This window comes from Pseudopipra pipra, chromosome 11 (genome assembly GCF_036250125.1).
Source record: "Pseudopipra pipra isolate bDixPip1 chromosome 11, bDixPip1.hap1, whole genome shotgun sequence".
Lineage (NCBI taxonomy): Eukaryota > Metazoa > Chordata > Aves > Passeriformes > Pipridae > Pseudopipra > Pseudopipra pipra.
Genome location: NC_087559.1, coordinates 6,005,645 through 6,020,645, shown reverse-complemented (window position 1 = coordinate 6,020,645; position 15,001 = coordinate 6,005,645). Strand labels below are relative to the sequence as shown.

The following is a 15,001-nucleotide window of genomic DNA, read 5'->3' as shown; positions in this document are numbered from 1 at the left end:
CACTGGCTCGATCTATTGAATTACAGGACATGCTGAGACCAGCTCAAGCATGATGCAAGTCCACGCCCTGACCAGGGGAAACTCAGACAGAAAGGGGGCCCTTTCTCACTGTGCTGATCTGAAATATGCATCTCCTTCCCCAAAACTTCTCATTGGATTTTGTAGTGCTCTGTGCAGCAGAAGGGTGTGTGTATGTGAATCCAGTTACAGGATTAGGGGACAAAAACTCTCCACATAATTATACACAGAGAAATTTTAATTGAGTGGTGCAATTGATGGGACCAGCTCACAGATCACAGTTACAGGGATGCTGTTGAGACTGTGCTTGTGTGTATTTCGTCAGACATCTAGTGGAAAGTATTTCTGTGGGCTTCATTCCCCAGATTAAATCAGTCATACCTACTGTTTTCTATTTGTGCACATTTTAACAGCTGAGAACTTGTTTGTGTGTTGTCAGCCATGCTGAGGGACTATTTGGGTTTCTGGGTCTCGTTCCTGTGCTCAGCTGTGCTGTGGTTTGCAGGGTTTGGAAAGAGCTCTGGCCCTATTTCTGGCTGAGATTATTTAAGCAAAGGTAAATATTCTTCCACATGGCTCTATGGAAAGGTAGGTCCCCACAGGCAAACTCCTAAGAGATGCTTGTATGTTTAAAATACCTGTTTCCAGTACTCTGTGTGTGGATGGTGTGGGCTGTTCATAGTGGCAGGAAGGAAGGCAAACAGGTACATTGGGCTCTGAAATACCATTGCTGTGTGATGAGTAGAACCATGTAAGATGAGATACTAAAAGCTGCCTGTGTTCCCCTTCCTCATTTCCAACATTATTTTTGAAGCATTTTGATTCAAGGTTTTTGAGTAATACAGAATCTTTTCCTCACATCTCATGGCTTGGACTTCTGGACTGCTCTTTCCTGCTTGGTTTGCTTTCTCTGGTTCTGATGCCTCAGCCTGATCTAACTTCAGAGTTAGCTTTGCTTTGAGCAGGAGGTTGGTCCTGAGTCCATCAAAGTCTCTCATATATATATTATTTTGTGATTCTGATTTTTAGTGGTCCTCCATGTTTCACTTCCTCAGATTTCAATGCTTCCTTTCAGTGTGCACAGTCTTTGCTAAACCATTTCCCTCTTTCATAATTTTACACTTTCCTGAACCTCCTTTTTGCATAAACGCAAGGCCAAACTGATTCTTTTGAGCTCTAGCTAATCCATCATCCTAAACTGTTTCTACCTACATGGACTACTATTAAGATTTAATTAAAACTGTTCTGCTGAAGCTTTGGTCCTGGTCAGCAGTATCGGAATTGCATTAAATGGGGGCATTAAAAATGCAACAGCATTCATGATATCAGCCTTGTAATATGAACCACTGCTTTGTGTGTGTGGTTTACTATCACCGTAAATCAGGAAGCTCCTATGTTGAGATCATGTGTTCACCTGATTTGTTTTTGCTGTTTGCCTTCTCTGATGACATCTGAAAGTCCCGGGGGCAGGAGCTGTCACCGAGCACACAGCCTTGGCATCAGGCATGCTGCCATCTCCGTGTGGATCATCTTTCTCTGGTTTTCCATTTTCTTCCTGAAGTCACCCTAAAAGCTGTCAGCAGCACCTCAGGAGCACTGATAATGCAGAGTTTTACCTGCTTTGTGACAAATATACCCTTCTGTCAGAAGATACCAACCTCAAGGACCCTTTTCCACTCTTTCCCCAGGTCCCATTAGCAGTATTTTAGTGAACCGCTATGGCAGCCGCCCCGTGGTCATGGTTGGGGGCCTTTTGTGTGGTGTTGGGATGATCTCAGCTGCCTTCTGCACCAGCATCCTGCAGCTCTACATCTGTGTGGGCTTCATTACAGGTAAGAACAGAGCACCTCCTTCCCCTCCACGGTTGAGGTTCACATCTGATGGCTTGGGACATCCACACTTGGGCAATGTGAGGATCAACACAAACACAATGGGGAAGTGGTGACATGAAAAGCTGGTGGGACAAGGGCCCTCCTTATTAACTGCTCCAGATGAACTTCAGCAAAGAGCATGTCCCTGCTCAGCGCTGTGTTCCCGGCTGAACATCGCGTGTGGGATCTCAGCAGGGCTGTGCTCTTGGCAGCTGCGTGCTCTGGGCTGGGGGGGACAGTGGAGATGGCCATCAGTGCCCTCAGCAACCACTGAAGCAAATTCAGGTTGACTGTGCTCTGCCCTGGGCAAGGCAAGTCTTTCTGGATGCAAGTGTGGCTATAAGAGACCACCAGTGTTCCCATATTACTGTGTGTTATCTTCCCTCTGTGAGATACATAAAATGAGATTTCAGGAGTTTGCTTTAGTTCACTTGCCCTTTGCCAGCTTGGGAGGTGAGGAGGTCCTTTATCTGAAAATAATAACCTGGGAGTTGATTGAAAATAAGCAATATTCTCCCTATTGTGAACAAACACCAACTGTATTTCCTTATTGAAGTTGCAATTTGAATTGTCTGTATTCTATGTACATATTGGAAACAGGGGAAGGCATAGGCTCAGTCCAGCACTTTAAAGCCTGCAGGTGCCAGGTTATGGCTTTAAAAGGTAGATGCATTAGAGTTCTCTACCTGAGTGAGTATAGATGCTTAAATATAAACATTTTTGTTTATTATTTTGGATAAGGTACAGACAATGTTTCTTCCGGGGCAGCTAGGACATCTACTTGAAAACATGACACAGTGAGTTCAAAATTGGCTTTTGAGGTTGCAAGGTGTATGTTTTAATGAATGTTCCCTATCTCTCCACAGATGCATTGTGTTGCTGCTTTCTGAATGTGAAAAGTGTGAGCTCAACATTTAAAATCAATAAAACCAGCCACTAGCAAAGTAAATTGGGACAGAAAGATTGTCATCCTGCTTTTCTACACCAATATTGCTTTAGTAAATCTGTAGAGTAGTGAATAAATCCCCATATAGGATTCTTTCTCTTAAACCTTGCTCTTTCTATGGAGTGTCACTGTAATTAGATGAAACTGTGTTATTACTGGATGAATAAATCTTGCAGATTCCTTGAAAGAGATTCCAGAAACAAAGCAATGGGAAATAAAAATAACCAACATCTCCCACTATTTATTGATGCATGAGCTTGCATCCTTCCCTGCTGAACAAGTGTTCTATAGGAAGTGCATGTGGTGACAGGACAAGGGGGAATGACATCAAGCTGACAGAGGGTAGGTTTAGATTAGGTATTAGGAAGAAATTCTTGCCTCTGAGGGTGGTGAGGCCCTGGCACAGGTTGCTCAGAGAACCTGTGGCTGTCCCATCCCTGGAAGTGTTCAAGGCCACGTTGGATGGAACTCTGAGCATCCTGGGAGATATCCCTGCCCACGGCAGGGGGTGGAACTGGAAAATATTTAAGGTTCCTTCCAACCCAAACCATTCTATGATTCTGAGTTGACTGACACTGGATTAGCACACAGAAACCATAAAACCTTTGCTAAAAATATATGCATTTTGGTAAGCAGAAGGGCTTAGGCAAGAAACAGGGCTGTAGGAAGACACCAGCTTCTATGTTCAAAGGTCCTTGTCTAAAAACATGGCAGGACGTGTTTTGCGCCTAACCCAAATGGATTGATAAAGACCTTGATTTTTCTTGGTCCCTGAATATGTTTGTAAATCTGGTCTGCTGCCCACCTCAGAAAGCTGATAGTCTGCTCTGTGCTCAGTGTACATGTGTAACCCTCCCACCAGCCTCAAGGTACGGGGCAAACCACCCCCACGTCTCCTTGTCTTTAATGCTGTGTTGTTTCCTCAGAGCAAAGCCCATTTTTTGTTGTGTACCTCTTTTCCTCCTGCTTGCTGAACGAGGGCAGCTGTATGGATGAGTTCTTGGCTAATAACCCATCATTTCCAGGCACGGTGTGTGTGCTGGAGAAGGAATATTAATTTGAGAGAGAAGGGAAGATGCTTGTACGCCTGCTAACATGCTTGATGCCTCTAATTACGCTTGAAGTGCTTTTGCTGGTCAGGCCTTACATGGAAGCATTCAAGGGCAATTAGGGAGCTGCCTGCTCATCATGAAGCTGTGACAGCATTACTGGATGAGGAGAGAGACTTTTGTGAAGGGGATTTGCAGTAACTGCAAAGCAACCTGTAAACATCACCCTCTTTTTAGCCTCCTTCCGGCTAGCCTGGAAAGGAAACAGAGAGATGTGAAAGTCTGTGTTCATGTAATTCGCAGGGATGGAGATACAAACGAGGTAGCTTGTGCTGGGAGGTCTCTGCTACAGCCCCGTGCCTGTGGCATGTTAATGGAAATCTCTTCAGAGGAGCAGAGCAGGAAGTATCTGCTTGTGGTGGAGAGATTAGACACGGCAATCTCAGCTGCTTTCATGACTATGTCTGTGCCATTTGCATGCAGAGCAGGAACCAGGCTCTGCTGTCGGAGGCAGCTCTGTCCTTGATGGCACCGAGCTCTGGGCTGCACGAGGCTCTTTGCACACGCTGCAAACCCCGCAGTCTCTTCCCATTTGTTTCCCTACAGCGCTTAGAAAAAGAAATGGGGTTTGCAAGCTGTCAGCCTGGACAGCTGCCAGCCTGGATGCATTAAATAGGTGTTTTCAGCGTGCAGCCTCTTCTTAAGTCTGAGGTAGAAGAAGCAAATTTCAAAGCTAAATGCAAGGCTGTAACAACTGGTCAGAGTTTAACTCAACCTGTACCAATTAGACTGCCGGGAAATAAAATGGGATCTTGGATGAAGCCTGTTGGCTGATGAGAGTACAGTCTTTGCCACAGCTGAAAACATTGAGCATTGAAATACCTGGTCAGATCTCCCCTTGCTGATAAAGTAAGGACATGATCAATAGCTACACAGCTGACTCCTGTAGCAGCACTTACTTCCTTCTAATATGAGGGGTATGTATTTAATCCAGGGAAGGACACTGTATCTGGCACAGGCTTGCTTCTGCCCATGCAATTCCACTGACAGGCCTCTCTGTCATATCCCTGGGGAGAAAATGTGGTTATTGAGTAACAATTTCAGCTATGGAAAAGCTGCTGTAGTTTCTGAAAACTACAATAAAATGGATGTAAATATTTCCAACTGAAGTAAGCCAAAAGCTTAAAGTAAATTGAAATTCCAGTTATTAAATTTGGAACTCTCCAAATTTAATTAATGGGAAGAGCATGAGGTAATATTTAATTGGATTTGTCTGACTGGCAAATTAATGTTCACATAATAAAAAATTTTAGTTGATTATTGTTTAAGTGGGTAGCTGGCATCCAGTCTGGATTTCCTTCTCTGGAAGACATGTGGTAGGTCCCTACCAAAAATGATTCTGTGGAAATGATGGTTCAATTTCCGCCCTTAATGACCAGCCTGAGAAATGGGGAGTTAAGGCAAATTCTCATCCACTGTACTGCATTTTCTCAGGTGAAAGAAGATGCATTCCTATATCTGAGCACCATCAAGGGTGTTCTCTAACAGAGGTGGTGTTTACCCTCTGTGGTTCTCAGGTCAGCCTGAATTTGGCCCCGTATGTGCCATGAGCAGCTTGTACTTCCCAAAGACGTGCCCTACCAAATATATGGACTATCTAGCAAAGTTCCTGCTGAGAATGTGTTTCATATCAAGATTAATTTTAATATCTTGCCATTTGGATTTATTTTTAATGTTGTAAACTTCAAAGTAATTAAAAAAAAAAGAATCTTAGACTTGGCAAAAATCATGATTTTGTAAACCCATTCGAACTAAAGCTATCCAACATCAGCTGAATTCTGCTGCATCAGTTGGATTCTACTCTATCAGTGCCTAATGATAGTGTTCCTTAATTAATTTTGAGGACCTTGACCTTTCTAAATTCTCTTCTGTAAAGCAATATGCCTAATTATGTACTGCACAGTTAAACAAACTAATTATATAGACTAATGAACAAGAAAAAATCCTCATGACCCTATTTTCAGGATTCATGTTCTCTGATATAATCACTCCAAGGATTATATTTCTGCTTTGGTCTAATGTGGCTCATTGTTTCCTGGATGATAGAGTGGAAAATATGATTTTTAAATGTAATTTTGATGGAGATTATGAAGAATTAAATTTTTAAGAAAATACTGCACATCATAGACATTTTTGGAAATATTATTGGTGTTTGATTATTGATTATTGATGTTGGACATCAGGAAGCATTTTTTCAGTGAAAGGGTGATTAAGCATTGGAAGGGGCTGCCCAGGGAGGTGGTGGATTCACCATCCTTGGGAGTGTTCAGTAAAAAACTAGACATGGCACTTAGTGCTCTAATCTAGTTGATAAGGTGATGATTGGTCAAAGGTTGGATACAATGGTCTTGAACTTTTTTTCCAACCTGAATGATTCCATGTTTCTCTTATTCTGTATGGTAGTGCTCTCAAACAGTACCACAGAAAATAAAGACTGTCCCAGCATTTGGTATCTCTGCCTGTGCAAGAGAAGCTCTCTAACTGAATTAGCAATGCAGATTTATAATAGCATTTATATACCTAAGTGCAATAAAAATAAATTTTAATTAAAAGAAACACTCTAGGGTCCTGTGTAATTAGCATCCTCAGTAGCTCTTTTGCTGTGTACTTTCAGACCTCTTAATCTCTTGCATTACACCTGCATTGCTCACACCACCAAATTAGTCATGGCTGAGAGGGGTGATGTTATTTTCTGTGCAGGGCTCTCTGCCTGGCAGCAGTGTTGGGTGCCCGTGGCCCATGGAAGGGAGGGCCAGTCCCAGAAGGATGTGCTTTGGTGGCTGGCACTGTCCAAGCCAGAAAAACCTTCCTCAAACTGCAGTTGTCATTTTTTAAAAATAAATCCATGCTCTCCCCCAGCAAGGCCACTGTGTCCAGACAGAACCCATCAGCATTCATTGAAGGAACAGTTTCAGTTTTTCCTGAAGCAAACTCTTTGTCCTAGTTTTGCCACCCAAGAGATTCGCAGTTCAAAAGCAGGGGGACAGTCTGACTGAGAGGGTCTTTCTGGGGTCTGGTTACCCAAATTTGACAGCCAGAAGCTCAGGGACACCTTGAGCAAAGTTTGCATGTAGATTATCATGTTGAAGAGCCACCAGTGGTCCCACTGTCCATGAATTTCCTTAAACAATGATCTGAGGTGAAATGGGTCTAAAATTTTCTTTTTTTTTAATCTTAACTGTTTTCCAGGATTTGGCCTTGCTCTAAACCTCCAGCCATCAGTGATAATCATAGGGAAATACTTTCTGAAGAGGAGACCCATCGCAAATGGCCTTGCTATGGCAGGGAGCCCTGTGATGCTTTGCACCCTGGCACCTCTCAACCAATTCCTTTTTGAAAATTTTGGCTGGAGGGGCAGCTTTTTAATTCTTGGGGCAATTTTATTAAACTGCTGTGTGGCAGGAGCTCTCTTCAGACCCATCGGGGCAGCCACGGCATCTGCCAAAACCCAGGATGCTCTGACAGGAAAGATCACTGAAGATGCCATGGAAATGGGTAGTCCCAAAAATGTCCCCATGGAGAATAAAACAGAAGAAGGAGGAAAGGACTGTTGTGAAAAAATCAATCAGTACCTCGATTTTTCCCTCTTTAAACACAGAGGGTTCTTGATTTACCTGATCGGAAACGTGCTCATGTTCCTGGGTTTCTTTGCCCCCATTGTTTTTCTGGCACCCTATGCAAAGCACACTGGCATTGATGAATATTCAGCTGCTTTCCTCCTCTCAATCCTTGCCATCGTGGATATGGTTGCTCGACCCACCACTGGCATCATTGCAAACAGCAAATGGGTGAGGCCGCGCATTCAATACTTCTTCAGCTTTGCCATTGCTTTCAACGGTGCTTGTCACCTCCTGTGCCCTCTGGCTTCCAGCTACACGGGGCTCGTTGTCTACTCCAGCTTTTTCGGCCTGGCCTTTGGCATGGTCTGTGCCATGCTCTTTGAAACACTGATGGACCTGGTGGGAGCTGCCCGGTTCACAAGCGCCGTCGGCCTGGTCACGATCGCGGAGTGCTGCACCATCCTGCTGGGACCACCTATTGGAGGTGAGTGCACTTTCCTCCTCTGCTTCCACTGGCTTGTGGCTTATATTTAGCCTCTTGCAAGCACAGTTTGTAGGAAATTATTCTAAATGTGTTTTCTCTGCTTCCCAACCACTAGTAACTGGACAGGGAAGGAGGTCCTTGGTATCTCCTCCAGCATTTCCTCCTTCCTCCTTTCTGTGTAGTCCTCCAACTGAAGTCAGTTTTGGAGAGTGATCTTTTAATCCCTGATCCCTTCAAACACTTGAACTGAACTTGCAGAGCAGGACTTCCTACCACACCAGGAATGCTGCACTTCAGATAGTTCCTCCTGGAGATTGCTCCTGTTGCAAAAGGATGGAGTCCACCACAATTTAAAACACACTGGTTATACGAAAGCCTTTCATTGAGTCAAACTTAAGCCTTTCTCTTTGTCTCTAAGGCTCTGAGCACTTCACTTACAAAATTGAGTTATCTTAGTGTAGCTGATAGATTTAAGGCTGTTCCAAAAATAATTAAAAAAAGTTTATTTTGGATGGTTTGAAATATCAAAAGAAAGAGACCCTCAGAGGTCCATGTGGACATTATTGAACCTTCAAGAGGACTTACAGTCATAAAAAGGTAAGTGGGAGCAGTGATCTCCTGTGATTTAATATCCTTAATATTCCCTCTATAACATCTGCTCTTTCCACAAAAAACACACCATATCTGAAAGACACCATATTTGAATCTGGCATTTGGCTCAGGTACTATCAAATTTGAGTTGAACATGAATTAAATGACTTTATAGGTGACATTCTCTCAGTGTATAGATACTGTCCTACCTATTTGCCCTGTCCTGTAGTTTGCATTTCACCCGCTGCAATGTTGAATAACTGGTTTGGAAACTGGTCACCTTTAAGCATGCAAAAATGTTTAATTAGGTTGTGTGTGCTGTCTTTATTTAGATGTATAAGGTGCATAGAAAGCAGGCAGTTTAAACCCATTTCCTGGATTCAACACTGAAATCTGGCTAATACTCCATATGACACATCTTGCAGAGCCATTTAATTCTTCATATTACCATGTAGCTCATACAGTGTGACAGAAGCAGCTGTATCCTCTTGCTGTCTTAGAGATTCATTATTTAATTAATGACAAACAAAAGAAAATACAATTTTAAAATGACTATTTTCTGAATTATATCATTTTTCTGTGTGGAAGATTAAGTTAATGACCAGAGACTCCTAATGAGGCTAAAACAGTTCTAGGTAATAATCAGTAATATTAGTTTTGTAGGGTTTTTCCCACCATTTTAATAAGCAGCAAATTTATTGGTTCTTTGGCATTTTAATAACCTACTACAGGGTTCTGCTTTAATGAACTAAGTAAATTGTTCCCAGTGTGTTTTATGACTTTATCTTATTCTCAAAGGAAAAGAGGCAAGACTATCCTACTGTTGAATTTTCCAATACTCTACTCATTAAAACTCTCATTGAAACGTATTTAGGAGACCTCCAGGTCATCCTGATGAGCAGAAAAGGAAAAATTGTTGCAATTAACACTTGGTTGATGTTTCACCAGTAATATGAATTGTGCAGTTACAACACAGTGCATTGAAAATGGTGTACCAAGGCAGCCAGGGATGATCCAGGAAAAACCATTGACCAAAACCAGTGAAAAATTATTATTTTTTGTGATCAAGAAATCTATTTGGTGACCATAAAATTCCTTGTTAGTGTAATGCAGCGGGATAAATAATCATCAGCTTTTCAACATTAGGGGTCAATCAGGAAGTAATTAAAGGTCCCTCTTTTTAAGGAGGAGAACATATTCCAAAAAGTTAGAGAGCTAATGGATGATGGGCAGTTTCAAGCAGGACTATCTGTACTATCAAGGCCAGGTTAGGAGTGGGTCTTTAATTAGGATTTGGGATGTTAAGAATGGTCCGTGTTGCACCAGTAAATGGGAATTAATGCTCAGGATCGTAATCCCAATAAGATTTGCATTACATTTTGACATAATGGAGAACAGTGACATTTCAATTAAGCCATCTCCCTTCAATTACTCTGCAGCTCCGTAGCAGAGGCATTAACCTTTGAGAGGAACCTGTCACATTTGTCTTGGCATTGAAATTATCTGACATTGACAGCATCATCTTTGCTTTCCCTGGAACTAATGTTTCCCAGTTCCACTCTGTGCCCTTTCATCTTTAGATCATGAGTATAAATGCAGAAAGGGCAGCTGTGACCAAAAGCTGAGTCCCCTCTAATGCTGGTGAACAACCTGTGGTGGAATAAATCTGAGGGTCTTTGTCAGGAGTCTGAGATGAGATCCAGTGGGCAGGTGCCTTCTCAGGAAGGTCTTCTCAAAAGCTGCCAGTTTTATTGGCAGCCTGAGAACTGCCAAGTCAAATGGACATCCTTGTAGCTGATCATTGGAGTCAGTGGAAAGGCTGCCTGCAGGCTCTGAGGTCAGAGGAATAGTTTCTCCATGATAAAAATAGGTGTGCTGGAAAAGTCCAGGCTTTACAGTGTAGGTTCTGTCCTCTTCTACTTAACTATGCAAATTATGGGTAGCATTGCCTGTACAAATGTCAACTACCCACAGCTGTATAGTGGAACATGTTTGAAGCATTTGCAGGTTCAGGATGTCTGTGGAAGAGATCAGAAGTCCAGAAAATGTCTTATCCTATTCTAAAGCCACAGGGGTGTTCCTTTATATTTAGGGTCTAAAACCACAATAATCTCGCCTTCATCTCTAAGTTTCTTTTTCTTTTTTCCTTTTTTTGATATATATTTTACAGGAACTCTTATTGATACCTTTGGGGACTATAAATATATGTTCATTAAATGTGGAGCTGTGATGGTCCTGGCAGGAACCTTCCTGTTCATCATGAATTATTATAATTACTGTATGCTTGCCAAGGAGGAAAAGGAAAAAAAGACAAAAGAAGAGGATCCTAAATCTGTAAGGACAGAAAATGAAGGCAGAAATAACTGGAACAAAGACACCACACAGGTTGGATCTGAGCTGGAACCCTTAAGAGAGGAACAAGAAGGAGTAAAGAAGGAAATAAATGGCACAAATGAAGTTTAAACCTGTTCTCATAGGCTGAACAAGAAATGACTTCTGGGTTTCTTAAGTGAGCACCTGCTGTGAAATCACAATAGGTTTTTAAATTTTGCTCTATCCACGTGCATTGTCTTCATTTGTTGTTGTAGGAGAAAACTAGAACAGAATCAAGTCTTGATTCTCATAAAGTGCTGGGGCACTGTGCAGTATCCATTTGCATACCAAAGGTCCTGCAATATTATTTTCCTTTAGCTCAGAGGGGCTGAGTTGGGGTATAGCTGACACCCTGTTGTTATTCCCTGTACTACAGCTGCACTCAGGGAAAAGACCAGAAAGGTGATGTTATGTAGGAGGCCAGGACAAGGCCAACATACTACAGGAGTCCTTCTTCAAGTGCTTTGTCTGTGTGGGGCAGAAATTTAGTTTTAAAGGGCTTAAACTTTGATCTGCTTTCAAACAGTGCAAATTGAAATTTACCCTGGGAGGCTACAAAGTCCTTATTATCCAATTTCTGAGTGCCTTACCATTTTTAGCATGCTTTTTCTTTACAACACCCTGGTGAGGCAATAAGTGCTGCTACTATTAATTAATTGTACAAATGAAAGACTGGAGCACAGAGGAGCTATGGGCATCATTGCATCAGTGAATAAAGCTTAGACATGCCAGAGCTGAAATGGGGATCCACTGCCCTGAGCTGGATGCCTAAAAGCCCTGCTGAGCACAGGTATCCTGTGCTAGAAAATAGGGAATACCATGGATAGTTGTGCATTAAACCACAGCCTTCTCTGCAATGCAGTCTGCTCACTGTGTGCCTCATGCTACTCAGGATTAGTGATTTTAAACACTGTCTCAGAGCTGCAACCTTGTGCCATTTTTTAACCTGGTTAAGTTGCATCCATCCTGGAGGGAATACAAACACAGCTGCCTCCCCCTTGTTTTGGCTGGGATAGGCACCTCCCTGGTGCTTGCACTGCAATACCTGCTGGCCTCATGCCATCCTGTGGAATTAAATAAATTTCCCCAGGTCAGTGATGCAGAGGTGGAGCTGAGGCCACGCAGGAGACTGTCATCCTGTGGTGATAATTTTGAGGTGGGAAGATCAGGACTCTGACTGATGTGTTTTATATTAAGCAGCTGTTGCCCAGGAGCCATGGGTGCTGAGCATGGCATCATGCTGTTGAGTGCATCAGACTTTTGTGGATTTAACTCCAAGTGACTAGATAAAAAATAGGACTTTTCAAGTAGGTCACTCAAATCTGAAGTCAACACCAGTCCAAAGGCTAGCTCTCCTTTTAATTTACTTCGATGGTGCCCATATGTGATCAGATAGTATTTTTTTCATGACTTTGTCACTGAAAAGCTCTATTTAATTATCACTTGTGTACACACTGTGAAGAAACCCATGCAAAAATACTTTCATAAATACACTGTACTCTTGAAATACATCCTCTTGTACAAAACCTTTTCTGTGAAATCTTTTATTTTGCTGAAGAATAGTGGTCTTTGGCCATTGTCTTCAGTAGGACTTAAATTTTATCCTTATGTTATATCTTGTATTTTCTCTGAAAAAAACCCAAAGTCTATATGATATATTCAGGCCTTTGGTGCTGTGTTTTTAATACCCTTTATTTCTGTCAAATCTACCTGCCATATTTCAGTAAAAAAGGCATTGAAAGAGGTGAACATTTTCCAATATGCCTTCTGGAAGCTTTCATATACTTAATAAAACTATTTTTAAAAATGAAACGGATTTACATTTGCCCACGTGTGTAATGCTGCCTTTAGATTCAGTAAGGAGTTTATCCTCAGAGGATTTCTAGTCCTGGCTCCCTGTACATGGTCGTACAACGCTTGGTCATAGCCTCTTACTCCAGGACCAGCACTGGGAGCTCCTTGCCACAGGGTTCCTTTGACAGCCTCAGTGATCTGGGCCAGCCTGACTCTCACCTCCAGTTGTAGGGGCCCATGAGTCTGAAAAGAGTGGAGAATGACCTGGCAAGAAGATTTTCATACCTTTCCACCAGGTCATATCAATTAATCCTAGGAACAATGACCCAGATTCCCAGCTGTCCTTACAGTGGGAGCTGGTGTGAGGCTCCTTGCCTAGCAAAAACCCAAAGCAAGCTTTTGAGGTTATAAAACTTTGTTAATGCAGATAAAATTTTTAATAAAAGGCGTTCTGTTCAGCTAGGTATGAAAATCCTCTGGAAAAAGAGACGCTGTTGTTAAACTGTCCCTGAGGGCAAAAACCGCTACATTGGATAAGTGGATCTTTAAGGCTTCAGAATTCTTCTAACATGAAGCAGCTACTTCATTTAACCTACTCACCCTCCTGTCGTAAAAGCATATACTCTGTTTAAGATTAGGGCACTACTTTTGTCATGTAGAGAGCCCTAAAAATTTTAAGACAATTTTGGTGATTACAGCTGGTTTTCGGTGGTGGGTGGCCTGACTCTTCCCTGTTCCCTTCCTCCTGCTCCCACTCCACACTCAAGGCTCTGATCATGACATCTCACTAGTGACTGCAGCAAAGCAATGCCAAGTAACTGTACTTAAAAGTCTGTGAGCAGCCCTAGAAATGCTCTGCTGACTCAAATCCTGTGAATTTAGCATCTTGCAGGCTCAAGCTGTAATCCATTCTTGGAAAACTCTCAAACTTTCCTAAGAACATTTTCAATTATTAAAAATGACTGGTGCAATATGAAATATCCATTACAAAAAGCTCTTGTGACAGAGTAGAAACTGCCTGTGCATCTAATTTAGCGATTTGTGTGGCAAATTGAACACAATATTCATATTTACTTAAGCCTGGAAAGCACCTGTGTAGGCAAGTCAAGAAGTGCAAGTGTTGTACCATAAATATATGTACTAGGCACATGGGGGATATTTGGGATGTCAGACATGCGAGGATGATTGCAAACACTTTCTTTGGAGTACAATTATGAGACTTTTTTTTTTTCTCCTATTTCATTAGCTTGTGACCTTATCAGAAGTAATTGCCCATTGTTTCCAAGGTTGCTTGAACTTTGTCAAGAGCCTGATTTGAATGCTGAACCGTCATTCCCAACAACCACAAAGGAAGCCAACAGAGCAGGAGAGCACACAGCACTCCCAGCTCTCATCATGTTGTGCTGGTGAGGCACAAGTGTTGTTTGATGGGGAGGTGTGACAAGTATCATGAATTGAATTTAGATTTATCCCATGTATTCATTTCTTATTTATAGTTCCCGTCACTTTTACCCTCCCTATATTTAACTTTCCAAATTTAAAGGCATGGAGGTGGAATTCAGATGTTTCAACACTTGGACGTGGCAGAATTTGTACACCTTCCCACCTCCTGTTTTAACAGAATGGTAGAGCAGTGACTGTGCCACATGGGGGAGTGTCATACTACTTGAAAGGGACATTTTCTGTCATCACACCTTGTGCCAGATGCTGCTTTGCTGCACACAGCCTCATCCTCCTCTAAATAACGAGAATGAACCATGTTCAGAAAGTGCAAAACACGTGAGGAGACTTGAGAAGTCTGGAGCTACGAATGAGTAGAGGCAACTTGGTAGTAACTGTGTTAAAATAAAAGCAAGCAAGCAAACAAAGAAATGAAGTGCCAACCTATATGTTTGAAATATGTAATTGTTTTAGACGACACAAGAGATTATTCAGGACAGTTCCCATGGCAGCTGATGCCAAATTTATTTGACTGTGTTCAGAAAACACCTAATAGGCAATACAGGTGCATTCAGATTATATCTGGAATGAACTTAAAATATGAATTTCGTGCCCTCTACAGCAACAATGACATTTTCTGTAAAATAGTGTTATTTAGACTTATCAGAACCATGTGAGGGTGCTTTGATGAGTGACATTCATAGCTGTCAGCAAAGCTTCCCACAATGGAAGTGCAGCTCAGAAACACAGACTTGACCTGCTGTCTGCTCTGGCACTCACTGAGATATTGCTGTGTCCAGAGGAGCCAAAGTATG

General features: G+C 42.2%; 1 protein-coding gene across 10 annotated transcripts in view; it reads left to right on the top strand.

Moving 5' to 3' along the window:
* The window catches only part of LOC135420165 (monocarboxylate transporter 2-like), a 38,537-nt gene extending 25,769 nt beyond the window's left edge, over window positions 1-12,768 (top strand). For all 10 annotated transcript variants that reach the window (XM_064667240.1, XM_064667239.1, XM_064667238.1 and 7 more), the window contains 3 exons: window positions 1,707-1,850; window positions 7,134-7,988; window positions 10,750-12,768. In XM_064667240.1, the coding sequence (XP_064523310.1) occupies window positions 1,707-1,850; window positions 7,134-7,988; window positions 10,750-11,042 (1,292 nt within the window). In that variant the 3' untranslated portion in view covers window positions 11,043-12,768. The remainder of the gene's footprint in view (window positions 1-1,706; window positions 1,851-7,133; window positions 7,989-10,749) is intronic.
* The last annotated feature ends 2,233 nt before the right edge of the window (window positions 12,769-15,001 follow it).